Source organism: Plasmodium brasilianum, chromosome 14 (assembly GCF_023973825.1).
Source record: "Plasmodium brasilianum strain Bolivian I chromosome 14, whole genome shotgun sequence".
NCBI classification, from domain to species: Eukaryota; Apicomplexa; class Aconoidasida; order Haemosporida; family Plasmodiidae; genus Plasmodium; species Plasmodium brasilianum.
Genome location: NC_090127.1, coordinates 3,018,466 through 3,045,932, shown reverse-complemented (window position 1 = coordinate 3,045,932; position 27,467 = coordinate 3,018,466). Strand labels below are relative to the sequence as shown.

Here is a 27,467-nt window from a genome sequence, read left to right as displayed (position 1 = left end):
AGTGAATTGAAAAGAAAATATGCAAGGCTTACTGAAAAAAAAAAAAATACTACTGCAAATGCTAATAATAATACAAGTAATAGCGAGATTAAATAGTTTATGGTAGTAAGCTATTTTTACATTTTAATGATTTTATACGATCGTATAGCACATGTAATGTAAGCATTTATATATATATATATATATATATATATATGTACGTATATCTATAAATGTATGTATATATATATATAAATGTATTCATATATATAAACGTATGTATATATATATATAAATGTATTCATATATATAAACGTATGTATATATATATAAATGTATGCATATATATAAATGCATGTATGTACGTTTGCGTATTTTTGTATATATTAGATAAAAATGCAAGGCAAAAAAAAAGCGCAGTAGTTTTCATCATTTATTTATGCGTAAATATACAAGTGTTTCCTCCCTTTGTTGAAATTAAAATGCGGTAAACAGTGTTTTAACGTGCTACAGCAGAACAGCGTCTTCTATTATTTTAATAAAAGTAGAGGCCCTCACCACTTTTTTAAAGTATTTTTTTCTTTTATTTTTTTCAAAAAAGGAGGAGTTATCCCTATTTGCGTGTTTGCACGTTCTGATAATTTTTACATTGTTTTGCAGAAGTACCGCCATTTTATTCTTTTTTTTTGCAAAATCTTTGCTATTTTTTGGCTATTGTTTTTATACTTTTTTTTTTCCATTTTTTCCATTTTTTCCATTTTATCGCGCCTTTTTTTTTTTTTTTTTTTTTTTTTTTTCATTTTTGTTGTTCTCATAGTTATAGTGAACCATGTCCTTTTTAAAAATTGTGTATTTGATCGTAATGCCGTTAGGAATAATCCTACTGATGTCTTGTTTACTAAAAATAAAATTACTTGTAAAGTTTAGCTATTCTTTTTGTAGAAAGCAAATAGGAGATACACCCATAAGAATAGTAACAGTAATACTAATTTTAAATTTTATGTTATTTATTACTGAATCCTATAAATTGAGATATGGCGTAAACCAAATACGAAATCCGAACGACTTGATGCCATCCATATCATCGGAATATTTTAAAATATACAAATGGAGGCATGAGAGGAACTGGTGGATTGGCTTATCAAATTTATGTATATGGTTAATGTTATGGAGGTCAACAGGAATTATTAATCATTATATTAGGTATCTAGATCAGAGGAAAAAGCAGATGAAACTTTTGTAAAAACAGAAAGAGATACTACTACTCCTTCTTTTTAATTTCCCCCTCGTCATTTGGTTCCACCATACATTCATTTTGACGCAGTCATACACTCTCATATTTTTTCGCCCCACAGTTTGTTTATTCGAACTTTATTTCCAGCAGTTTGTTATCCAGCAATTTGTTATTTCATATTGTGTTATCCCATAATTTGTTATCATTTAATTTATTCACCCTCAATTTATTCACCCTCAATTTATTTACCCTCAATTTATTTACCCTCAATTTATTTACCCTCAATTTATTTTACTCCTTTTTTATTTAAATGCCCAAGTGCTAACAAATTGCACATGAGTCATACTAAGTCACATAGGCTACTTCCCAACTCGTTGGAACATACAACATACAACATAATACATACAACATACAACATAAAACATACAACATAAAACATGCAACATAAAACATGCAACATAAAACATGCAACATAAAACATGCAACATAAAACATGCAAGATGTGTATCTAATTTCATAAAAAATTTTACACCATTATAATATATCATTTTTTTGTATTTTCATATAAATTTTTTTTTTTTTTTTTTTTTACTTCATATATTGTATGTATATATACTATTTTTTTTTTTTTTTTTTCGTTAACAGTTCTGTCTATATTTGTATATATTTGTTTACCTTTATGCGTATACTAATGTTCAAACATATTACTAGCCATAAACTTACAACAACTTTACAGATTAAAAAAAAAAAAAAAAAAAATTCCCTTATTTAGTAAACTTCCCATATGTATATGTGCATACATGTATATCTTATCATATGCCATATTTCCATAACGTCGAAATGTAGTTTAATAATAACTGCTATTAACATTTTTATTTCATTTTTGAATTCCCACTCTTGTTATATCACCTATGCTACAAGACTGATAAGTTATTCATCGTTTGCTCAATGTAGACCATCTCACATATGGCTAATCATGTATTATCATACGCATATAGATATGAAGAAAAAAAAAATGTACCTATGGTAATTCGTTATGATTGTTCATTTTATCTATACACAAAATTGCTTAACTGAAATTTAAACAAAAAAAAAAAAAAAAAAAAAAGGGCAAATGTAAAAACATAAGTAAAAACAAAAATTAAAACAAAACATAGCATGGCATAGCATAGAACAGCATATGTACAACAATGTCTCAGAGAAATGGCCAAACAAAAATACCAAATTGATATAAAAGCCCAAACGCGCGCAAAAGATGAAAAAAAGGTTGGCAGGAAAAAGATAGACAAATGCATGTACACTTAATTCCATCCCATAAATATGGCCTACTTAAAAATACGCAAAACATGGGTAGTTATTTAGGGGAAAAGCAAGGCAACTAAATTAGCACAAAAAAATAAAATAAAATGAAGTAAAACGAAGGTAAAACTTAATAAAGTAAAATGAAGAAAAGTAAAACGAAGTAAGGTAAAAGTTAATAAAGTAAAACGAAGTAAGGTAAAAGTTAATAAAGTAAAATGAAGAAAAGTAAAACGAAGTAAGGTAAAACATAATAAGGTAAAATGAAGAAAAGTAAAACGAAGTAAGGTAAAACATAATAAGGTAAAATGAAACAAATGATGATCGCAACAGGAGCGAGACGATTCACGGTATACGCACAAACGTGTGTATGCACACATGCTATGTGCGATCGGGTAAACTACTTCCTCTGTTCTGCTACCGAAGGAACCATAGACGAATAAGGAACGGTATTTGAAGAAATTGGATTGATGTTATTTCCATAGTTCGGGAAGTGCATGTGTGACATACCCATCATCATGCCCTGAGGAGGGGGTACAAAATTACCTTGGTTTTGATGAATAGTCTTGTTATCCTGATTATTGTTCCTTTGGCAGTTGTTCCTATGATTATTGTGCCTTTGATTCTTATAGTCTCGAGTATTATAGCCTTCACTATGATTATAACTCGCAGTGATATTAGTACTTCCACACGCTGCAACAGCGAGGGTGTTATTGTGCGTTTGGTCCTGCAACGTGATCATCAAATTGCTCCCATTTAATTCCAACCCGTCCTTATACTTCTCTGCAGCATTTTTTGCAGATAAAGGATCCGCATATGAAATAAACAACTTAGAATCCTTGGGTATCATTTTAAATGATTTTATTTCTCCAAATTTTTTAAAACATTCCCTGATATTTATTTGACTAACTGATTCGTTAATTCCATGAATACAAATTTTATTTTTTGTAAAATTATCATCTGTATATTTGTTATTATATTTTTTTAATATTTTTTCTGCTAACACATCGTTCTCTCCTGTATATCTACTTTTTATATTTTGATTAAATAAGGATTTATCAAAATGTATTTCTTTATGAAGATATGGACATTCATCACCACGATTACATGCATTTTTCCTCCAAAAACTACATACACGTGCCATATTTCTTTTAAAATATGGATCATATCTTTTCAATTTTGACAAATCCATATTTATATGATTCATTTTATTATATGTATTTGATGATAAATTTTTTTCCATTTGTTCTAGGAAAAAATTTTTATTTGTTTCATTTTCTGGTAACGTAATACTCGTTTCAAGAAATTTGTCCCGAACTTGTACAGGTAAATTATATTCTAAATCAAATAAACATGTTTGGCATACATTTTTTACTTTTGCACACATATTACAAATAACTGTTTGTTTATATCGAGCCTTCTCACCTGGTTTCCATCTAAAATGAGTAAACACGTTTTTACATATTTTACATTCTTTTCCATTCTCTTCTCTTATTAATCGAACATATGGATTTTCTCCTAAGCATGTTTCACATAAAATTGGCAAATCGCAGTTCTCATAACCCTGCTTTTTAACATCCGCCCGAATATTATGCCCAAACCTATCCATCTTCTCTGCCACTTTCAGTCGAATGCGATTACGAGGTCATTTACATGTACATAAATATATGCATATAAATGTATAACCATATATGCGCATGATCATATATGCGCATGATCATATATGCGTATGATCATATATGCGTAAGATCATATATGCGTATGATCATATAAGCGCATGATCATATATGCGCATGAACACATAAACGCATGAACACATAAGCGCATGATCATATAAACGTATGCGCATATAAGCATATGATTATATAAGCGTACACTTACATAAAGAAATATATACATATAACATACATATATATTGTGCATACACTACATGTACTGCATATATTGCCTATATCGCTTATATACCTATGGAGCAATCTTTTCGATGTATGGTTACCCCTATCTTTATTTTTGTTTTCCCACCATATTTTGCTAATTTAAAATCATTATCACTCTGACTTCTCCTTTGTTTCAGCTGTTATATGTACTTAATGTAAGCTGAGAAATGAATTCCGCGTAAAAACAAATTAAAAGTCGAAATGGAACATTAAACTTGCATAAAAAATTAAAATAAAAATAAGCGATTATTTTTACGTAAAAAGTGTACATATGTACATAATATTAACGAACTATATTTAAAAAAAAAAAAAAAAAAAAAAAATCTATATATATATATATTTATATATATGTACATTTTTTTTTTTTTTTACAAATAATTTTATACCCTATTTTTATCCCTTATTTTTTCGACGAAATAAATATATGGGAAGTAGGCAGAACTTTGATTTTTTTTTTTTTTTTTAAAACGTAAATTTGCTACTTCATTCCTTATATTCGTTTTATCCGCTGCAATACATCCAATTCATTAACTTTCATCCAATACATCCAATTCATTAACTTTCATCCAATACATCCAGTTCATTAACTTTCATCCAATACATCCAGTTCATCAACTTTCATCCAATACATCCAGTTCATCAACTTTCATCCAATACATCCAATTCATTAACTTTCATCAAATACATCCAATTCATTTTGTTTTACTTCCCTTTAAATGCTCGAATTGTCATTTCATCATCTTGTACATCAAAAGGGGTCAAACGTGCGCCCACGAAATTTAATTTTTTTAAATTTAAAAATACAATATTTTATGCTATTATTTTTTAAATATATAAATAGGCCAAAGAAAAAGTTTTTTCAAGTATGTAAAATGTAAATGGTCAATGGGGGAGAAAAATCAGATTTTGGAAAAGATAGTTAAACAAAAAAAAACGAAACAAAATAAAATAAAGTAAAATAAATAAATGCGAAACCAGTTAATGCTATGCAAAACTCAACAAGATATAATATAACAAAATAATACTAAATATAGCTGAATAGCGCTCAATAACTCCAAATCAAATTATTCAAAATTATGTACATATGAGGAAGTAATTTGCCCCAGTTTTAAAAGCTGCTTTTTCGTTTCCTCAATAGGCATATGCCTATTTTAAAAAGGATCATACACTTGCACTTACAAGTTGTAAATGTTGGATTATTACAATTGTTTTGTTTGCTGCGCTTTGTTAGTAACTCAAACATCACAATAAGTACACACACAAACACACGCATATATATATATATATATATGTACAACCTTCACCCATACATACATGAATATATACCAATATACATGTCAACTTATGCTCCGTATCGGTGGCTTTTTTGTGCATTCACAGCGGTGTATCGCCCTATTTTTTCTCATTTCATATTATATTGACCATTTTTAGACCATTTACAAAGAAAAGAGTTGTGCATGAAAGAAAGTACATTTACTAGAAGTATACCTCACATTTATGTTTAACTGTTACATATGAAATGTATTTAAAAACTTTTTTCAAAAAAAGAAAAGAAAAGAAACGTTTTACAGTGATGCAATTCTATTTTTTACAATAAAGTGTTAAACATATAAATATATATACATATTAGTACACATACATATATATATACATATTAGTACACATACATATATATATACATATTAGTACACATACATATATATATACATATTAGTACATATACATATATATATACATATTAGTACACATACATATATATATACATATTAGTACATATACATATATATATACATATTAGTACACATACATATATATATACATACTGTGTTAAGCGCGCGGAGGTTTCATATGTTGTAAATATAAAAGGGTAAATGGAAAAAGTAAAGCATTAAAGCATCTGCCTTTTCTAGGCCATATACATATACCGATATGAATGTGTATGCGCATTTACTTCCGTTTATGTATGGCGGCAAAATAGCTGCTATTCCACGTAAGCGCCCAGATTGATACTACTTCTTCCTAAAGATGGACTGGACCCAAATTCTCTTCATTTCTAAATGTCTTTTCCTATTTTTAACAATCCTGGTTATATATTTATTCTGAACTTCTTCAAACAAATCATTCTGACAGAACAAATCATGCAAATATTCAGTTGTAAAAAAGTAAACAAAAGTTTTATCCCCTCGCACGTAAAAATTTTCTGATATTTTTTTTTCTCTTTTATTAGCAAATCGCACTTGCGTTAAATCATATAAACCGTAATCTCTTAATAAAACATACCCTCCTTTTTTTAAATACTTATAACAATTATTAATTACTTTAATCATTTTATCTGGCTGCACAGATGATAAGACATAAATAAGCAAAATAACATCTACTGTTCCAAAGGTGCACACATTTGTTGAAGATTCTTCATCAACTGTTATATCTACTACACATGCCTTAAGCAAATTTCCCAATTTTTTATAACTCTTCATTTCGTACATATGACTGCAATTTTCACTCTGTTCTGATGTACTGTGATCATCGATCAAATAAACGTCATAGCTACTACCGTTTGAGAAATGATCTTCTATAATCTTACCATTCAATATATGCTTATCCGTCCATTCAACATTTTGATGCGTCTTTTCAGTATTCTTTTCATTCTTCTTTTCAATCTTCTTTTCATACTTCTTTCCATACTTCTTATTATCTCCTACAAGTGCTTTATGGCTATTCATTAATACATCGGCTGTCTCCCCAACTACTTGAACTTCTTTTAATTTATTGTTCCTGTTTACAATACTTTTCCATTTATCATTCAAAATATTTATTGCATTTTTTGAAAAATCTATACCTATGAAATTAAAATCTTCATATTCTAATAACAGTGGGATTAACGAATTTCCCACACCACATCCAATTTCTAAAATAAGTTTACCTTCACTCTTTGTTTCTGTCTCTTTTAATTTGTCATTACTTTTACTTTCAACTGATGTATTACTTTTACTTTCAACTGATGTATTGCTTTTACTTTCAACTGATGTATTGCTTTTACTTTCAACTGACGTATTGCTTTTACTTTCAACTGATGTATTGCTTTTACTTTCAACGAAAGTATTATTTTCCTTAAAAATGTTATCAAATTCTACTTTTATCCATTTCCTATCTTTAAAAAAATTGCTTTTATAATGATTATAAAATTTATCCCAATTCTTTTTCCCTTCAAGTATCAGTTTTTCCTTTTGATAGTCTCGTAAAACTCTCCTATTATTTTCAATAATTCTCTTCTCATTTTGAACTGCCTCTTCTGAAAGATTAAAATTTACTACAATGTCAGAATCGAAGAAAGGCCTCATCGTGCTGCGGTAAGTTTTTACAGAAAAAAAAGAAAAAAAAAGAAATTAAACAAAAAAATGAAACAAAAAAATGAAACAAAAGAATGAAGCAAAAAAAAAAAAAAAAATCTGACCTGTTCATGCGAACTTTTCATAATTTTTCGACAATTCCACCTGTTAACCCATTGTACGTATATATATATATGTATGAAATTTCTTTTTTTTTTTTTTTCCCAATTTAGCTAATTGTTACAAAAAATTTTGATGGCCACAGAAGATATATATTGTTGCACGAAAGGTTAAAATGAATAACGAAGAGAAAGAAAAAGAGAAAGAAAAACAGAGAGAGAAAGAGAGAGAGAAAGAGAAAGAGGAAATGTAAATGGAAACAGGAATAGGAATAGGAATAGAACAAAATTAAAATAATTACACATCGGTACGTTGCTGAAATGAAAGTTACATACATACGATAAGAACGAGTAGCAAACTCGAATACTTTTTTTTAAATATTTTCATGTATTCCTTGGAATACGTATCAAAATAGTTGTATGATGCGCTTATGCAACAATGCATACAATTTTTTATCTATTTTTCAGTCCACTTTTTTTTCTGCAAAATTGTAAAAACGTGGGTAAATTGGATTGACAATAGTTAGTCTTTTTTATTCTAGCTACAAAATACGCAAACATGTAAATTTTACAGTATTATATAACCATATGTATTCAAACACGTATCTACGTATTCATTTTAAGGCTGATATTGTAAAGCAAAGGTGGAATATTTTAAGTATAACAGAACGAAAAAAAGAAAAAAAAGATACAGCATTAACACATAGCAATAATAATAAAAAAAAAAAAAAAAATGCAGCTATAAAACAGGTTTTGCAAAAATATCATAGAACATGCACTTATGTATCATATTGTTTTGTTCCAATATGTTTTGTTTCTTTTCATTTTGCTCCAGTTTGTTTCGCTTTTTTCTGTTTAGTTTTTTCCCCCAGTTCTTTATATATATACCCTTTCACAAAAACTACGTTATTGGAAATATCGGAAGAGTCAGTATCCCGCTGTAAAATTAAAACAGCCTTCTTTTTAATTGTGCATACTAATCTTAATATTCTTATTAAATCCCTAAATACATTATGCTTTTTTATAAAATAAACGGCATAAAGGGAATGTGTGTATTTTTCCTTTGTTACGTATAATAAATAATCAGCTCCATATATATCACCTTGCTTAACAAGATAATTCTTCCTTTCGAAATATATTTTATATTTCAAGTATATCTTTCTATTGGTAATATCACACGAGCGTATGCCCCCCTCTTCATCATATTCTTCATTTTCGTCATATTTATCATTAAGTTTAATAGTGCCATCCCTTTTGCCATTTCGTCCTTTTCTCTTTTTTTTGCAACAGATAAATTGCTCAAAATTTAGTAAATCTGTATTCATTTCTTCAACATATGGTGATATATCATAATCACATTTATTTGAGTTTTTTTCAATACACTCTATAACATTATCATCAACATTTTCTTCGTTAAGCAACAACTCATAATACTCTTTTTTATATTCATATATAATTTTCATTTTTACTCTAACGTTGGAATTTTTCCATTAGCGAATGAAGAGGGGTAGGTACAAAACTCGCCCATCTTTCTAATGGACTTATATTCATACATACATGTGTAAGTTCGTACATATATATATATCCGAGTACTTATGCGACCGTTCTGTGTTATCCCATTAGTTTTTTAACATATCGCAGAAGAAACTCCATTTAACTCTCTTCACATTTTCACAAAACTTATGCACATTACTATTTAATTAAATCAAGAAAAGCATTATTTTTATAGCATATAAGGGGCGAGAAATATTTATATTAATTCATTGCTTTATTGCCTTATGGCTTAATTACTTTATTCGTTTCTTTTTTTCTTTTTTTTTTTTTTTTTTTTTTTTTTCACACATTGCATATGATTTAATAAGTACATAGTGTACTCCTTTTCCTTTTTCATTTAATCAGTTTATTTAAAATATTGTAAAGCGGGGAGATATGTTCATACGCGTTGGGGTTCAGTTCATGCATTCATGAATACATTGTATAATGTACATATATATACGTATGTTTTTGTAAGTAAATGCCCAAACAGATATTTTGGGGCGTGGGAAAAAAGGGGAACAAAAAAAAAAAAATAAAATAATAAAATACGATAATATAAAAACATGACCATACAAACATTTTACCATATTACCATACAAACATTTTACCATATTACCATACAAACATTTTACCATATTACCATACAAACATTTTACCATATTACCATACAAACATTTTACCATATTACCATATTACCATATAAACATTTTACCATATTACCATACAAACATTTTACCATATTACCATATTACCATATAAACATTTTACCATATTACCATACAAACATTTTACCATATTACCATATAAACATTTTTCCATATTACCATATTATCATACAACCATATAAACATTCAACCAAATGCTCGGTTAGGTAGTAGCAGTGTACCGGACTGCGGGGAGCTCGAAACGTGCACTTGTAGTTATGTGCCCCAGTGGCATAGGTACGCCCCGTTGCGCTTGTTTGAGCAAACAACTTTTCTTTTCTTTTTTCCCTCATCGGAAGCGCGGGGCATAAAAGCGGTAAGGCGTGTTTCCTTTTAAATTCTTTACAGTATACCCATCAATATTTCTATATGTTGATACGTACTTATTTTCCAAATTTCTTATACACTTTAATATATTTTTTTTGGCATTAATTAAAGTATTATATCGTTTTTGATTAAGTTCACTTACTTTTTTTAATTTTTTATCGTCTGTTGATAATATTTGTTTCTGTTCATTTTCATTAAATATTTCATGGGAATTATTAAAAACATATCTTAACGGTACACATATACGAAAGTTGTTAATAATTTTATTAATTTTTTTTAATTTCTTATAACAATAATTTACTTTTTGATTTAATAAACCTCTTTTATTTTTTAATTTTATTTCCTCTTTTAAAACTTTTTCTTCTTTTATTAATATATTATCATTTTCTTTTATTCGTGAATGAACCATACCTGTATGAAATTCATCAGGGTTTTTCCTCATAATTTTTTCCCTCAACACATTTTCAATTTTTTTTTTTTCTTGTATATTTCTCTTCTTTTTTTATAGTCAACCTTTTTTTCAATTTCTCCCAAATGTAGTCTATTCTTTGATTGCCCCCTTTCCAGGTAGCTCCTCCTCGGAATTACATTTTTGTAGCTCGACATCTTCGTAGGGAAAACCCCTTCTCCACAGTGGTCACTACTGCTAGCTCACGCACAAATGGGACTGGCCGCTGTATGTAAATATGTATGTGCGTACATATATCAATACAGACATACATACGCGAATGTATGGATGTATGTACGTATGTGCATATGTCGTTAATTAGGTACGTGTACGCACGTATGAATGTACTACTTCTCCCTCACAGAATCTGTTCTTGTAGCAAACCCGCTTGCCGATTACACAAGCCGCTTAAAGCCGTGTGATATACTTATTATATATACATATATATGTATATATATGCCCCCTTAATTGTTGCCTTTCTCTTGTAATAAAATAAAAAAAAAAAAAAAATTAAAAAATTAAAAAAAGTTTCGCATAAATTGCTTTATTTTTCATAAACCTTATCACTAAAACAGTTTTACTTATATACCCTCCGTTTGTAAAAAATAAAAAATTTTAATTTTTTTAATTCGTACATCAACATATATCAACATATATCAACATATATCAACTTATATCAACATATATCAACATATATCAACATATATCAACTTATATCAACATATATCAACATATATCAACATATATCAACATATATCAACTTATATCAACATATATCAACATATATCAACATATATCAACTTATATCAACATATATCAACATATATCAACATATATCAACATATATCAACTTATATCAACATATATCAACATATATCAACATATATCAACATATATCAACTTATATCAACATATATCAACATATATCAACATAAATATATATGTTTATACTTATATGTATATATAATGCATACATAAAACATGCTCACAAAATACATTCATACCATGTACGCATGAGGATATTGCTCATAACGACACTACAAGAATAATACATGTACGAAAACAGGAAGAAATAAAGGCAGTGAAAACCAAGAATAAAAAAAAAAAAAAAAAAAAAAAATTACTATATACATTCAAAAAACAATATTTTTCATTGTAATGCTAAATTAAAAAGTAATAAACGAAAAAAAAAAAAAAAAAAAAAAAAAAAAAAAAAAAAATAAGAAGCGAGAAAGTTAAAAAGAAGAATTTTAATTCCTGCTGTTTGGGAGGGTAACACTATGCATATAAGAATATATTCATATATATATGTATATATGTATATATATGTATTTATGCGTGTACGTATGCATGTACTTTTCGCATGTATATACGTAGATACATACATATATACAGTATGCAATATTAATGGTGCTTCTCTTATATATGGGCTCTCAAAAACCAAATTGTCAGCAATGTTTAATGTATATAAGTAACAGCTAAAAAAAAAAAAAAAAACAGAATAGGAAAATAGTAACATGGCACAGTGGAAAAGAGCGACACGTATACATATATATATATATTTATTTATTTTTGTATATATATATATATTTATTTATTTTTGTATATATATATATATTTATTTATTTTTGTATATATATATATATTTATTTATTTTTGTATATATATATATATTTATTCATTTTTGTATACATATATATATATATTTATTCATTTTTGTATATATGCATATTTATCCATATGTGAGGTGCTAAATTAAGGCGTAGGTGCTCCGCCCGTGCCCCCCAGAGTTTGTATTTTAAAAATATATAATCTTCTTCATCATTTTGGAGCACAGCGTAGTAATGCTATTTTTTTTGTTTTTTTTACAAAAATGGTATATTTAAATGAGTCTCTTTGTCAATTATATTGTGCAGCCTGTACCTGTAGGAGGCGTAAATGCAAGTGGCAAGAGGAAGCTGTCTTCTATTTTTCATCCAACCAAACTTACCATTTTTTTGACTTTTTTCATTTTCTAATTACCTGCACACACCCCACCACTTCTATAACGTGCAACTCTTCCGTTTTTAAGTTTCAAAAGATGTAGTCCTATGCTTTGCCTTACTCATTTTTTAACTCTGCACTATGTGGTTCACATACTTAAAGTCTCCCTTCGTACGTCTCATTTTTCACGTTTCACTTTGTACCTCTTACTTCTCACGTGTTACGCTTGCTGCTTTGCTAGGAGCTCCTTGGGTCGTCCCCTCGAGAAGTCTGGATCGATGAAGACAGCTTGGGATTCAATGCCCGCCAAGTTGATGCCTCTCTGAAATTTGAGATAACCTTTATACCCCCATTTATTACCCCAAGTATTTCTTATAATCCAATATTTAACAAGTTTATTATTTTCATCTGTTTGTTCTCCCCATCCAACAATTGCAATTGCATGGTTTGTTTGTTGCCATCCATTAAATCCTTCATTTGGTACATCACATACTTGGTTTTCATTAGTTACAGTATCGTAAACTATATTTTTGTCATTTAGATTATACAAATTTAACAGTTGTGGAGTTGCATTAATAGCTGCTACTATAGGGCCATTCATTAAAATTTCATTCATCATATCATATTCATTTGAGCATTCATAACATCCATTTATGTAATTATAGTTAGAAGCATAGAATATATCATCAGTTTTATTTTTATAATAACCATAAAAATAAGATGAATTATATGTTCCTATATTCATCTTACATTTAACAGTATCATTATTTTCATATTTCATTAAACTTTCTGACAGTATTCCGAATTCATACATATGCTTTCCAACAAGAAAAGGAAACCCACCATCACATCCCTGATTATATGGAGAGCAACTAATAACAGATTGGTATGACAACTTTGGAATATTTATTTTTTTTTTATATTTTTTCCAAGACATTATTTCAAATCGTTTCTCTAATATGTATACACTTGATATGGAATAGCAACTCCCACAGTCTCTCTGTTCATCCACTTCTTCATTAAAATTCTCATCAGTATAGGGATCACCCCATGTAAAATTTTTGGGTAGGGTCAATCGGATTTTCAGGTTTACAATATCTTGCTTGTGGCATCCATATATCTTGTCTCCTATATCTCCGTAAATGTTGGCTATGCAAAAAAAAAAAAAAAAAAAAAAAAAAAAAAAAAAAAAAATATACATATATATAGGTGTACGTATACATACACTTACCCATACATATGTATTTATGTGATATATAATACAAAAAGCTATCGTTTCGGCTTCGCCGGGACAAAGCCATGATACCCTTTAGCCAACTATAGTCCACTAATTTGTTAGCGCATGATTAATCAGCAAAAAAAAAAAAAAAAAAAGAAGACTACAATTAAATATGCAATTGGCAAGAGTACTTACCCAAACTCGTTTTTGTCTTTCCATACAATTTTTCTAAGGCTAATCTTATCTTCTGGTAATTAGCCCTCTGTGTGAGGACTGAGAAACTCAGTCCTTTTTCCTCCTCGGACTTGATCTCCCCCCTGATGGGAAAGAAGTAGTTAGGAAGTGGTGGTGAAGCGCCATATACGTAGAAGGGACGTGAATAAATTACAAAAACGATACTACAGAGATCCATGTACAGGCAGTGCACCTGTGTCTATGCATACAAAAATATATGTATATATGTTAATATATGTTTATATATGTTTGTATGTTCGTATATAGGAGCCCATATCTCTATTGGTGTGTTCCCCCTTTTTTTTTTTTACCCCCTTGGGGGCTTCTTACCCAAGGTTGTTGTTATCATGCTCAGGTATTTTCTTCTCGTTATGTATGACGAAAGCTGAAACATCCGTCTTTTGATCCTTTTGTCCATAAAAACAACCCCATTGGAATTTTTTTTCTCTTGTCGTTTCTTCAATTTGTTCATCAAGAACCCACCCAATGTGTGTTTTCGTTGGATCAGTTTTGTAACATCTCGAATCTTTTTCATTTTTATCTGCATGTTCAGAAGTAATGTAAGTACGTAAGCATGTTTTTTTGAAATGTATGATTTAGTGATACAGATAAGCGCGAAATGTACAACAATGTCCAATCGTGATAAACTTAGACAAATGGATACATATATATTTGCTGTTTATTACTTTCTATTGCTTCCGGACAACTTTCACTAGGTCTCTTTTCATATTTAAATAATCCTAATAAAATGGGTAGCACAGAAAAAAAAGAGAGAAAAAGAGAGAAAACGAGAAAAAAAAAAATAATATAAGTGAATTCATGTGCACCTCTATGGGCCGCGCGCAATTTTTCTATGCAAGGTTTTTGCGCATATCCTTATGTATTCATTCATTTTGTGCGCGAACTTAAGTGCTACACATTGACATGCTTTATAGTAATTCGTACCGAAGTATCTTCTTCCCTTTAGTCTTATTTCAAATCCTTCATCGTAGACCATCGTCCTTTGGGAAGTCAAAAAGAAAGAGAAATAAAAAAAATGCTTCTAATCAGTTGAGGCACTGACAACGTGTGTTATATTTTTTCTTTTCTTTTCTTCCACCTACCAGTAGCCGATAATTGCATTATTGTTAACACTTCTTACTGCAAGGTACGTCCACTTATTTCTTGGATTGGTCTCATTTGCAACTTTGATCTTTTCCATTGTTAGCTTAACTAATATTTTATTTATATTTCCATATTTTCTTTTTAAAAATTTTTCGTAATCCTTTAAATCTGTAAAGTTGGTGTTAAAAAGGGGAATACGTCATCTTTAGTACATTTGTACATGGAAAAAAAAAAAAAAATCATAACATAGCATAATAACTTTAGAACAAATGCTACTGCAACAGCTGCACTATGTACTTCTTTCCTTGTCGATAGTAGTATTAGCGTAATACGAGTATGAGTAGTAACGTAAGCAATAGAGTGAGTAGCAACGGTAGAAGCACCATCAGCAGCAGCAGCAGCAGCAGCGCTAGGGGTAGCAGTATCTCCTACTACTTATCCATACATGCTTTACATGTACATTTTTATTTTTTCATTATCATACGTGAACTGAGGTTTTCCAAATTCCGATTAGGTATACCCCCACCACAGTGTACCGCCCGCTCACTCATCGATTTTGTTTCCTTAATTTCCCACACTCCAATTACATCGCCCTTTAACAAGGAAAAAAAAAAAAAAATAGGAAATGAAATGATACCATAGGAAGAGGCCGGAAGAGAATGGAATAGAAATATATCTCGTTAATTCCGAGAGAGTACTGTCCCAGTATCATTATGCTCAACTTTTTTAAAGTAAGAGTTGAAACCGGTTCCCTCCCTCACACGTGTATGTAACGCGCTAGACGCAACTTCACGTGAACAACGCCTCAAATGAAATTCTACCTAATAGACGTGTATATATGCGGTTAATTATGCGCACTCCCGTCGATTTATATCTTTTTCGACATGTACACGGTTATGCAAAAAGGATTTAAAAAGATGCGTACCATAAGGGCATGTATAGGCAAGTCTCCCTTCGTCAGACAAACCAACAACACAAAAGAAAAGAAAAATAATAAATATTTCATCATTTACTTTGTTAGAAAAAGAGAAAATTTTCAATAGTTACAAAACAAGAACAATGTTTATATTATGCACATAAATGTATAGATATGTATACACTATTTTAAGTTATGAACAACGAAATAAGCACTCTTCGGTATTATAAAATAGAGGAAAAAAAAGGGGAAAAAAAAAAAAAAAAAAAAAAAAAAAAAAAAAAAAAAAAAAAAAAAAAAAAAAAAAAAAAAAAAAAAAAAAAAAAAAAAAAAAAAAAAAAAAAAAAAAGAGATAAAAAAATAAGATGAAAAAATGAGATAAAAATAACGAAATCAAAATAACGAAATCAAAATAACGAAATCAAAATAACGAAATCAAAATAACGAAATCAAAATAACGAAATCAAAATAACGAAATCAAAATAACGAAATCAAAATGACGAAATAAAAAGAAGAAAAAACTACCCAAGTTATCCCTTAACTTTAATGTTATAGTTAAAAAGACAGCGAGCATTTTTATTTATTATTTTTTTTTTTTTTTGAAAAAAAAGGACTCAACATCAGTTATATTGTAGACAGCTTATATAATTCTCCTTCCCCTTCCCCTCCATTTACAGCTTACTCATTTACTTATTTATTAATACACATTTTTGATTTATTTAAATGGACATTCAATATACCAATTTTTAATGTGTTAACAATATCATATGCAAAATTATCAAGCGTGTTATGTAGTTACACATGAAGATAATTTTTTTTTTTCCTTGGTACATGTTCCACAGTGCTCTCAACTGTTTACTAGGTTTAGGAGTTTTGCATACATAGCTTGACAAACATGAAAGCAAAAAAGAAGCAAAAAAGAAGCAAAAAAGAAGCAAAAAAGAAGCAAAAAAGAAGCAAAAAAGAAGCAAAAAAGAAGCAAAAAAGAAGCAAAAAAGAAGAAAAAAAAAAAAAAAAAAAAAGCAAAAAATAAGGAAGGAACAAAAAAAAAAAAAAGAAAGTGAAAAAACAGAAAAGCAAAAAGGCTAAAAAACTATTAACCAGAAAACAAATGTTATGAAAAAGCAAAGCAAATCCAATTGTAGATATATCCCCAAGTTGTCATAGTTTTTTTTTTTTTTCTTCCCCCTTTTTCATGAACAAGTCATATAAATTGTATTTTTTTGCACAAATGTATGTATTTTTAAAAAGTAAAAAAAAAAAAAATTTCGATCGTTTATTTTTTGTTTTTCTTGTTTACATTTACTATAACAAAAAGGTAACTAAACACAGTTGTTATTTGTAGAATATGTTACAACCCCTAGCGATGAAAGGAATAATTTCGATTAAAACAAAACCAGCATTTCCTGTAGGGTCAGAATAAAGTGAGTGCCAATAAGATCCTCCTACTACGATATATATATATATATATATATATATATATATATATATATATGTACATTAGTATATACATATGTATGTACATATGTATGTACATTTGCATATTTGTGCTTCCCCGTCGCTTAACAAATGATGGACAACATTGTCCTTGTTTTTACAAGCTTTGTAAAAGAAATTTTAAATGGCATGCCTGCTATGGTCGTTTACAAGTGAGTACGTTTTTACCCCACATTTTTAGGTTAAGACAAAAAGAGTACATATGTGTGCTTACATAGACATGCACGTTTACTTGATGCACTATTCACAAAACAAATAAATTAAAACAAAACAATATCGTTAAGCAGCATCTCACTCAGCGAAACATCAAACAAAATGCATGTAGTAATTTTTATCGTAACATTTTAATATTAAAGCAAAATTTAAAAAAAAAAAAAAAAAAAAAAAAGGAAGTATACTTTTGTATGTAAGAATTAGGAAAAAACTTTTGCTAGTATAGTAAACTGTTCACACATAGGTTATATCTAAGTCGTTGTAGAAATCTCTACATGAAGGGAGAATTTCCGCCTTCTTTTAAGTATGCGTGATTGGAGCCTAACAACTATATGTATATACATACGCACGTACTCACATACGTACACTTATATTCTTACATGTATGCCAGTGCAACGTAAAAATGTGTTTCATTATACTAGTGCCATTGCACGCAAAGTTTCTTGTTATATGTAAACTTTTCGTAATATTTTGATGTCCAGACAGAGGATAACTCATTGAACAGTTTGAAAAAATTGACGGAAGTGCGTGGTCTATAACCAAAAATAAAAACAAAATAAAACAAAATAAAACAAAATAAAACAAAATAAAACAAAACAAAACAAAACAAAACAAAATAAAACAAAATAAAACAAAACAAAACAAAATAAAACAAAATAAAACAAAATAAAACAAAATAAAATAAAAATAAAATAAAAATAAAAAAAATAAAAGGAAAGGAAATAAAGATATAATTTAACTTCCAAACAATACATAAAAAACGTTTCTAAACCAATTTACTCATTTTTAAAAATATACTCGATACTTGATATTCGATAAAAATTTGTCTTTTTCGGTTTTATATCCTGTCAGAATTTTTTTTTTTTTTTTTCAGTTAATTTGGTTGTCACTCATATTTGTGTGTATGAAATGGCGGCAAAAAAAAAAAAAAATATATATATATAAAATAAAATGAAACAAAATAAAATGAAACAAAATAAAATGAAATAATAAAACAAAATAATAAAATGAAACAAAATAAAACGATATAATAAAACGAACTAATAAAACGAACTAATAAAACGAACTAATAAAACAAACTAATAAAACAAACTAATAAAACGAACTAATAAAACGAACTAATAAAACGAAATAATAAAACGAACTAATAAAACGAAATAATAAAACGAACTAATAAAACGAAATAATAAAACGAACTAATAAGACGAACTAATAAAATAGAGCAAAAAAATAGAGTAATATTACAGAATAAAACAAAGACATTAAATACACGCGGTTAAGGCTACCGCGCTTTCAACAAATTTGGTAGTTACCCGTGCACTATTTTTTTTTTATTTATTTATTTTTTTTTTTTTGCTTGTATTTCACTACAAAAAAAAAAAAAAAGTAGTAAACCAAATAAGGGAAAGGGGAGAACATAAATATACATATCACAGATAGGATGCAGATAACGAAGGAAAAAGGAGATCAACCGAACAAAGTCATTACAGAAACGTTTTTGAAGGCTAAAGAGGACAGTGTATATGTCAAGTGTAAAGACGTAAATAATAAACAAACTATTACAAATAAGGAGAATTGTCCAAATGGAAAAATACGTTGTAATAATCTTGAAGGGGATGGAAAAAAAGAACATATGGAATGTATAAAAAGAAGAATAAAAAAACAAAAGAAAAAAAAAAAAGATGATAGAGAAAATTATAACAACTTTTTTAACTCAAAAATGTATTTACCTTCACTAAAAGCTAATAAAGAGGAGTTAAAATTTTTTTTTAAAATTTTACATAATATGATGGAACGAAATAAATCAGACAATATATATATAAATCTTATGGATATATTATGCAAAAATTTTCCAAAATATATTGGACTGTTTGCAAATTTATGGTTTCAATGTAAAACATTATTAGCAGAGAAATTAATATTAATTGAATTCTTTAGACAGCTAAAAGTAAATTCAGAAATAATTAATCATTTTTTTAATTATGGATATGACTCATTCGAAACAGTGTTATCTATTACTCCTCAAGACTTAGCCAAAATTCAACATTTTAATAATGTTACTTGGGCACCTGGGCATGTGTTCAGAATGAAAATAATTTTCTTAAAAATACACGATTATTTTAAAATTTTCATTCAAAAAAATGATGATTATATTAAAAAAATTAACGAATTTATTTTAAATAAAAGAAAAAAAACTGACTTAACAGAACAGCTTTGTATACCACAACAAAATTATGAAAAAATGAAAAAAATTAATTATTCCCCTCTAATCTCCCCAAGGTCAAGCAATTTAAATACAATTACTTATCAACCATATAAATATATGAACCTTAAAGCAAAAACGGTCCTATATAATAATGATAGTATGTACCGTAGAAACAATATCAACATTTCAAATTATCACTGTTCCCCGAAACCCATAATGCGTAGTCTTCAAAATATTTTTCTATGCCATCCGCGTTAACTACTACGTCGGAAAACGCAGTTGAAAATATTCCGATAATATAGACCCTTCACGTGCAATTTTTTGCGTATTACATATATACACACATTAAAAAAAAAAAAAAAAAGGGATGAAAGATGAGCAATAAATACACGCAATTACCTACCTATAGGCATATCAATACATGCAATGAATGACGTGGTTACATCAGATAACGCTGATACAAGTTACGTATACCGCATTGCTTAAACCATATTTTGTATACCCTATTTCATATACCACTCTGCATAATTAGCAAAATTTTTGTAAAATTGTAAATAAACTACAGTGCACCACACACCATTCCACTGGGCACTTTTCATATGAATTTGGTAAATATTTGCACAAATGATGTTTCCATAATATCGTGATTTTTTTTTTTTTTTTTTTTTTAAATCAAATATTTTTTTTTTTCTCTGTTTTACCTGACCTGGTCATAATACTCCCTACACTTCACACACGTGTACAATTTGTCTCTTAACCGTTTAATTGCATAGTCACTTAACCGTTTGCTCTGTTACTCCCCCCTTTGTTGAACCTCACATCGTCTTCCCTCATCTGTAACTCTCTTATCACAATCTAATGGAAAAAACGCCCTTTAAGTATTTTTTTTATTTTTTATTTTTTATTTTTTACCTGCCCATTTCTTCAACTAGCTACAAATTTTTGAAAATTCTGTCTTCCTCTTTTCCCAAACGGTGTAACATAAAAAATAAAAAAAAAGAAGAAAAGGAAGAAAAAGAAAAAAACAAAAAAAAACATTTTCTATATTATGAACAGTTCAGAAATTTCAGTTGCAAATTGGTGAGTCCGCAAAGGGAGGAAAAAGTGTATACAAAGAATGATCAAGAGGGAAGGATGAGAAGAAAAAAGTTATACATTTTAATTACTTCACCAGAGGGTGCTAGAATATATAGGTTCCTGGTAGTATTACTTATATATAACTTAACAAAAAACAAAAATGATAAAAATGTGCAAATTTTATGTAATAATGGAAAAAATAGCATAATTGATGAAATACTCAATGTGCCAATTATATCAATTGGTGAATCATGCATTGAAATATTAAACAACTACTTAAATAAAACAGGCTTCTTCAATAATATATATAAACATTATCCTTCTTTAGTAAAACAAAATGTATGCAACATAAGTTATGACACATTTAACCAAATTAATAATAGTGTGAAAAAACTGAACATTGTCTTTACCCCTAGCAAAGCTAATTCTGCAACATTAAAAATGGAAATGATGAGCAAATATTTTAAAAATCAAAAGGAGTGTATTAATGCTAATATAGTGTGGGTTTCATCTGCCATTAGTCAGTCCAACTTTGAAGATATTAGTACCGCCATCAGTGGAGAAGCAAAGGATGATCATATAATAAAACTCACCAAAATAAATTGTTATGATACAAAACAAATTGTGCATAGTAATAAAATGAAAATCAAAATAAAAAAGAAGAACTGTATAGTATCACTCATGAGTAATAGCACAGTGCAATCCTTTTATAACAACTTTGGAAGTGATTATAATTATGTTGTATGCATGGGACATAACTGTTATAATCTTTTGAAAGAATTAAATTTTAAAAATATATATTTTCCTCATGATTCAAAGTTACACACCTTTTTGAACGTTCTAATAAAACTGTACAACGAGTTAAAAATAAAGGATAAAAAAAAAAAATATGAAGTTTTACTAACTAGGGAAAAACACAAAAATGACCAAGTAAGGAAAATATTGTCCGAGAAAAACATCCCCTTTGTAATTATACCTTGCATAAGCACACAGTACGACTCCCAAGGCATTCAGCGTTTGTACTCGCTGATTTCAACCTACGTAACAAGTGGAGTTTGAAAAAAAAAAAAAAAAAAAAATATATTATTATATTTCAGTTGACATCCTTTGTACTTCCTACCACTGTATCGCTTATACCACTTACACCATTTTTCCTTTTTTTTTTTTTTTGATTCATTTTTTCATCTCCCCCATTTCAAATATTTCATATATGATGAGTTTTTATTTATTTTTTTTGTTACAATTTGTTTTTTAATTAATTGTAATATCCGTGATTACATAATTACATAAAAAAAAAAAAAAAAAAAAAAAAAAAAAAAAAAAAAAAAAAAAAAACAATAAAAAAATAAAAAGATAAATACATGAAATGGATGAAAGCAGACTTATACAAAACAAACTTATTAAAAAGGAAGAAGAAGCATCAAAAAAAAAAAAAATAATAATTGGATCAAAATGGAGTAAAAACTGTACCAAACAAACTGATATTAACGGGGTATTCCACTTCTCCACAAACTCAACCACCTAACCATTCATTTGATGAAAGTTTTTTGAAAATCCTCAAGGAGTTCTGAAAACTTGTCGTTCTTGTCTGATGCAATCAGTTTGGACGAGCTTCTCTTTTTAAAGTCATTTAAAATGGAATTGTTCCAATTATAAGGGCCCTCCTCTTCTGTTTTTGTTTTACTCCCGTCAAAATTGGGAATATTGTTATCATCCCTGTTCTTACCATCATCATTATTATTAGGACCATCATTAGAACCACTTTTATTACCATCATTATGATTATCATGATCTATTTCTTCAAAGTAGTCTAAATTATAGAAAGCGTCATTAATATTAGAGCAATTTTTATGGTTGTCTTTCCACTCGTTAAAGTTGTTTGTACAGTTATTTAGTGTACACGAATTTTCGAACTTAAAATCTCCATCATTCTGAAAGTTGATACCATCATATGGGAAGTTACTTCTACTACCATTTAGAAAACTGCTACCACCATTTTGAGAGAAATTCTTGTTACTATTTTTTTTTAAGGACGTTAAGAAAGTCTTATCAGAGGCAGATACATCACTTCCATTGGAAACGCTCCAGGGGTCAAAAAAACAATTAAAGCTGTTGTTAACATCATTGCTGCTCCTGTTAATTTGATCGTTTCGTTCTACGTCGATGCTTCTACTCCCGGCATCATCATTGCGTGCATTGCTACAGTTCATCTCAAATAAATTTAGATCCTTGTCCATTTGGACATCTTTTAATATGTTTTCATTATTTTTGGAACCCTTTTTGTTGTTCTCATTTGGATCCACCACTGTATGATGAAATTTTGTGTCGAGGTTTAACAAGTCCACGTTTTCTTTTGCATCATTTATAGCAATAACAGCTGCGCTTGTTATATTTTCAATGCTTATGAGTTTAACTCCCTTTGCTTGTGTAATGTCGTTCACCACGTTGCTCCCCTTCCCAGGGAGAGAAGCATCGGTAGAAGTGGCAGCAGTAGAAGTGGTAGCAGTCGATGTAGCGGCAGTCGATGTAGCGGCAGTCGATGTAGCAGCAGTCGATGTAGCGGCAGTCGATGTAGCAGCAGTCGATGTAGCAGCAGTCGATGTAGCGGCAGTCGATGTAGCAGCAGTCGATATAGCAGCAGTCGATGTAGCAGCAGTCGATGTAGCAGTAGTAGATGTAGCAGCAGTTGCCGTCTCGACCGCCGACAGGCCCACCCTTTTCTTAAACGCGTCCGCAGACGTATTTCCTGCACTGAAGAATTTCAAAAAGTTAGTACTGCTCTTTGGCACAGGAACTTGATACTCCTTTGAACTAATTTTTACATCTACAATTTTATCGCTGCTAATTTCTATTAGTTCGTTTTTCTTATTGTTTAGATTTAGTTCATTCATTTTTTCAAAGATTTGATTAACTCTCCTTTTTATATCTGCAGGAATATGCATGAACCAGGTTTTCAAGTCTGCATAATTTTCTAAAATGAACAAAAGAGTTGTAGAGTCAATTCTTTTTTGAGGGTTTTTATTTAAAGTCATAAGTAAAATAGAAATGATTCTTTTAGAATATTTAGAATTGTAAGGAATAGTAAAACTACCATTAATAATGGATAAAAGATTATTATTATTATTTTGAAAAGGATGAATTTTAAAAAGTAATAAATATAAAATACATCCAACCATCCATAAATCAACTTTACATGATATTTCTAAATTTGAATATAAATCAATTAGTTCAGGAGGTCTATATATTAATGTTGTATCTCTTTCTATTTCTTCTTTTAATATATAAAAAGAATTTTTAACTAAATCATTTGGAAATATTGAATTAGAAATTGTATGTGAGCAAAAATCGCAGATCTTATAAACACCATTATTATCGCATAAAATATTTTCTAGTTTTATATCTCTATGGATAATTGGTATTTCTTGTGTATGTAGAAAATGTAATCCTGTTATTATATCCTTAAGTATTTTAACAATATGATTTTCTTTGATTTTATCTTTATTTTTTTCAAATATATTTAATAAATTTCCCTTTTCACAATATTCCATTAACATAATTACAATTCTATAATTATTTTCTGCAATAACTGTAGACCCATAATACTGAACAATATTTTTATGTGGAGGTAAACTTTTAAGTATATTTATTTCTTTTTTTGCCATTTCTAATTTTTCCTTATCTTGACATATAGTTTTTTTTATAGAATATATTTTATTTGTATTTAAATCTTTAGCCAAATATACAAATGAATATGCTCCTTCAGATAATAGTTTCTCCTCCCTTATGGTCCTCCCATTTATGTTGTATATCTTTCCTCCTATTAACGTGGTGCATATGCTCCTAAACTTTAGCATTTTTCCTGTTCCTCTTACTAGATCTTAATCGATTTTTCCGCCCATGTAATTCGCCTTATTATGACACGTATTTGTCTGCTAATAGGTCTTCCTATTAATCTATTTATTATTCTTAACCTTTTGGTCCTTTCCGCGTTTCCTTTCTTTTATTCCTTTTTTATTTTATATACATACATATATACATATATACATATATACATATATACATATATACATATATACATACATATATACATATATACATACATATATACATACATATATACATATATATATACATATATATATAATTTATAATTTTTTTTTTTTTTCCTTGTCCTGGATTACCGAATGTTTGTTAACACAGGTATGAAGTGCATGCGCACATATACATGCAAAATGTTCAGGTACATAAACTTTTTCAAATTTAATACAAAAAAAATTGCACCTTTTTGGCTAGTTTGTATGCTCAACACAAATATTCACAAAAAAAAAAAAAAAAATTAAAAAATTAAAAAGTGCGAAAAGGATTAAAAGATAAAATAGACTATAACACGAACATTAAAAGGACGAAAAAAAGGTACAAATGGCATAAATGGAACAAATGGCATAAATGGAACAAATGGCATAAATGGAACAAATGGAACAAATGGAACAAATGGAACAAATTGCACAAATCTCGAAAATCGCACCAAATGCTTAGAACGTAAAGATATACGTGGAATAAATTAAAATGAAGCAAACGGAGCTGCTTCCATACATGGTAGACGCTATGCCCACTTTGTGACAGCTGTTTACTAAAAGCATCTAACTCTAATTGTAATTCTGTTTAACAAAAATAATACATCATCTTTATCAAAATATGCTATTTTTAAAAATGCTATTAACGTTATTTATTAAACCTCTATAAGTGTGCATTTACATTTACTCGTTAACACATGGGAGGAAAATGGGCAAATCTATTTGTAATATATACGCATATGAATATAAACGAATATGTATATATTATGTATGAATGTGTGTATGTATGTATATATAATTAAAATTATGCGCAAAGCTCTTTAATGTCCGCCACTGAAAAACAATGCACATTGTTTAAGCAGTAAACAAAATAATCTAAATAAAAGGGAAGATGTAAATATGCAAAAATGGGAATTTAAAAATGTATGTTCAAACAAACAGTAGTTAAAGTTAAAGTTAAAGCTAATGTTAAGGCTAAAATTAAAGCTAAAGAAGGCTCACTTTGTCTTTTAAGAAGCAGACAATATATATACATACATATATATATATATATATATATATATATATATATATGCATGTATGGTCATTCAAACAAGTTTACCTAAAAATAAAGAAATAAAACGCATTAAATGGAGGAAACAGGTTTATACAGAAAAAAAAAAAAAAAATCCATAAAACAGAAGGTAAAACCAGTTATAAAAAAATTTCCTTTAAAAAAATGAAAGCTATGGGTACACATGTACGTATACACATATGCATATATATACTTGTGCAAGCAGGTATTTATACCAATCAAATAAACAAAAAAAAATTGTCTAGAACAAAATTTCCCTTTGCCATATACATAGCCAGTCAGGTGATACTCAAATGATTTTTCATGAAAATTTAAAAAAAATGACTTAAAAATTGCTGTTTACATGTGTACATATATATACATGCGTAGATGTACACACTTATTTTAAATAAAAGCACGTTTGAGAAATTTTTCCAAACAGCTGATATGAAATTTTCTTTTCTTTAATTTTGATTTTGTCACTTCTATTATATATAAATCGAAAAAAAGAAAAATGAAGATCATAATTAAAAAAAATTTTATTCTACATGGATGTTATTACAACAGAAGAAAAAAATATTTTTCTGCATGAACACAAAAAAAAAAAAAAAAAATTCTTGCGTAGACGAATGATTAAATATGCGCGCCTGAATGTACATATATTTATACATTTATTTATATATATAGATATATATATGTATATTTGTATATACATGCATATACGCGCATATTTGTATATACATGCATTTACGCGCATATACATAAAAATATACGCACAAGTATACGTGATAAACTTGGAATTGTACGTACATTTATACATACACATATGCTTACATATACACGAGTACAGACACTAACACAGACACGAACATATATTTATATGTGAACGAGAAAAAATAGGAATTAAAATAAGAGTTGCACATTTTTGCTAATTTACAAAAAGAAAAAAAAAAAAAAAAAAAAGGAACATATTCAAACA

At 28.5% G+C, this 27,467-nt stretch overlaps 7 protein-coding genes and 1 pseudogene across 8 annotated transcripts; 3 read left to right on the top strand and 5 right to left on the bottom strand.

Annotated features, from left to right (window-relative positions):
- Positions 1-808: 808 nt before the first annotated feature.
- MKS88_005857 (uncharacterized protein) lies at positions 809-1,222 on the top strand (the record flags this gene model as incomplete). The annotated part of the gene is made up of 1 exon (XM_067219155.1): positions 809-1,222. One exon carries the CDS (start codon positions 809-811, stop codon positions 1,220-1,222), a length of 414 nt encoding a protein of 137 aa, XP_067071059.1.
- Positions 1,223-2,912: 1,690 nt separating this feature from the next.
- Positions 2,913-4,121, bottom strand: MKS88_005856 (pre-mRNA-splicing factor RBM22; the record flags this gene model as incomplete). Its single annotated transcript, XM_067219154.1, has 1 exon — positions 2,913-4,121. One exon carries the CDS (start codon positions 4,119-4,121, stop codon positions 2,913-2,915), a length of 1,209 nt encoding a protein of 402 aa, XP_067071058.1.
- A 2,337-nt stretch (positions 4,122-6,458) lies between these two features.
- On the bottom strand, positions 6,459-7,790 carry MKS88_005855 (methyltransferase; the record flags this gene model as incomplete). Its single annotated transcript, XM_067219152.1, has 1 exon — positions 6,459-7,790. One exon carries the CDS (start codon positions 7,788-7,790, stop codon positions 6,459-6,461), a length of 1,332 nt encoding a protein of 443 aa, XP_067071057.1.
- A 928-nt stretch (positions 7,791-8,718) lies between these two features.
- On the bottom strand, positions 8,719-10,906 carry MKS88_005854 (annotated as a pseudogene). The gene is made up of 3 exons: positions 10,491-10,906; positions 10,258-10,323; positions 8,722-9,367 (listed from the first exon to the last, which is right to left on the bottom strand). Coding segments are annotated over exons 1-3 (1,128 nt in total).
- Positions 10,907-13,115: 2,209 nt separating this feature from the next.
- On the bottom strand, positions 13,116-16,461 carry MKS88_005853 (dipeptidyl aminopeptidase 2; the record flags this gene model as incomplete). Its single annotated transcript, XM_067219151.1, has 8 exons — positions 13,116-14,044; positions 14,310-14,431; positions 14,679-14,889; positions 15,035-15,088; positions 15,294-15,349; positions 15,452-15,620; positions 15,937-16,045; positions 16,378-16,461. The coding sequence occupies 8 exons, from the start codon at positions 16,459-16,461 to the stop codon at positions 13,116-13,118; spliced, it is 1,734 nt and encodes a 577-aa protein (XP_067071056.1).
- Positions 16,462-19,519: 3,058 nt separating this feature from the next.
- On the top strand, positions 19,520-20,542 carry MKS88_005852 (uncharacterized protein; the record flags this gene model as incomplete). The annotated part of the gene is made up of 1 exon (XM_067219150.1): positions 19,520-20,542. The coding sequence occupies one exon, from the start codon at positions 19,520-19,522 to the stop codon at positions 20,540-20,542; it is 1,023 nt and encodes a 340-aa protein (XP_067071055.1).
- Positions 20,543-21,142: 600 nt separating this feature from the next.
- On the top strand, positions 21,143-22,420 carry MKS88_005851 (uroporphyrinogen-III synthase; the record flags this gene model as incomplete). Its single annotated transcript, XM_067219149.1, has 1 exon — positions 21,143-22,420. The coding sequence occupies one exon, from the start codon at positions 21,143-21,145 to the stop codon at positions 22,418-22,420; it is 1,278 nt and encodes a 425-aa protein (XP_067071054.1).
- Positions 22,421-22,890: 470 nt separating this feature from the next.
- MKS88_005850 (serine/threonine protein kinase) lies at positions 22,891-25,215 on the bottom strand (the record flags this gene model as incomplete). The annotated part of the gene is made up of 1 exon (XM_067219148.1): positions 22,891-25,215. The coding sequence occupies one exon, from the start codon at positions 25,213-25,215 to the stop codon at positions 22,891-22,893; it is 2,325 nt and encodes a 774-aa protein (XP_067071053.1).
- Between the last annotated feature and the right edge of the window lie 2,252 nt (positions 25,216-27,467).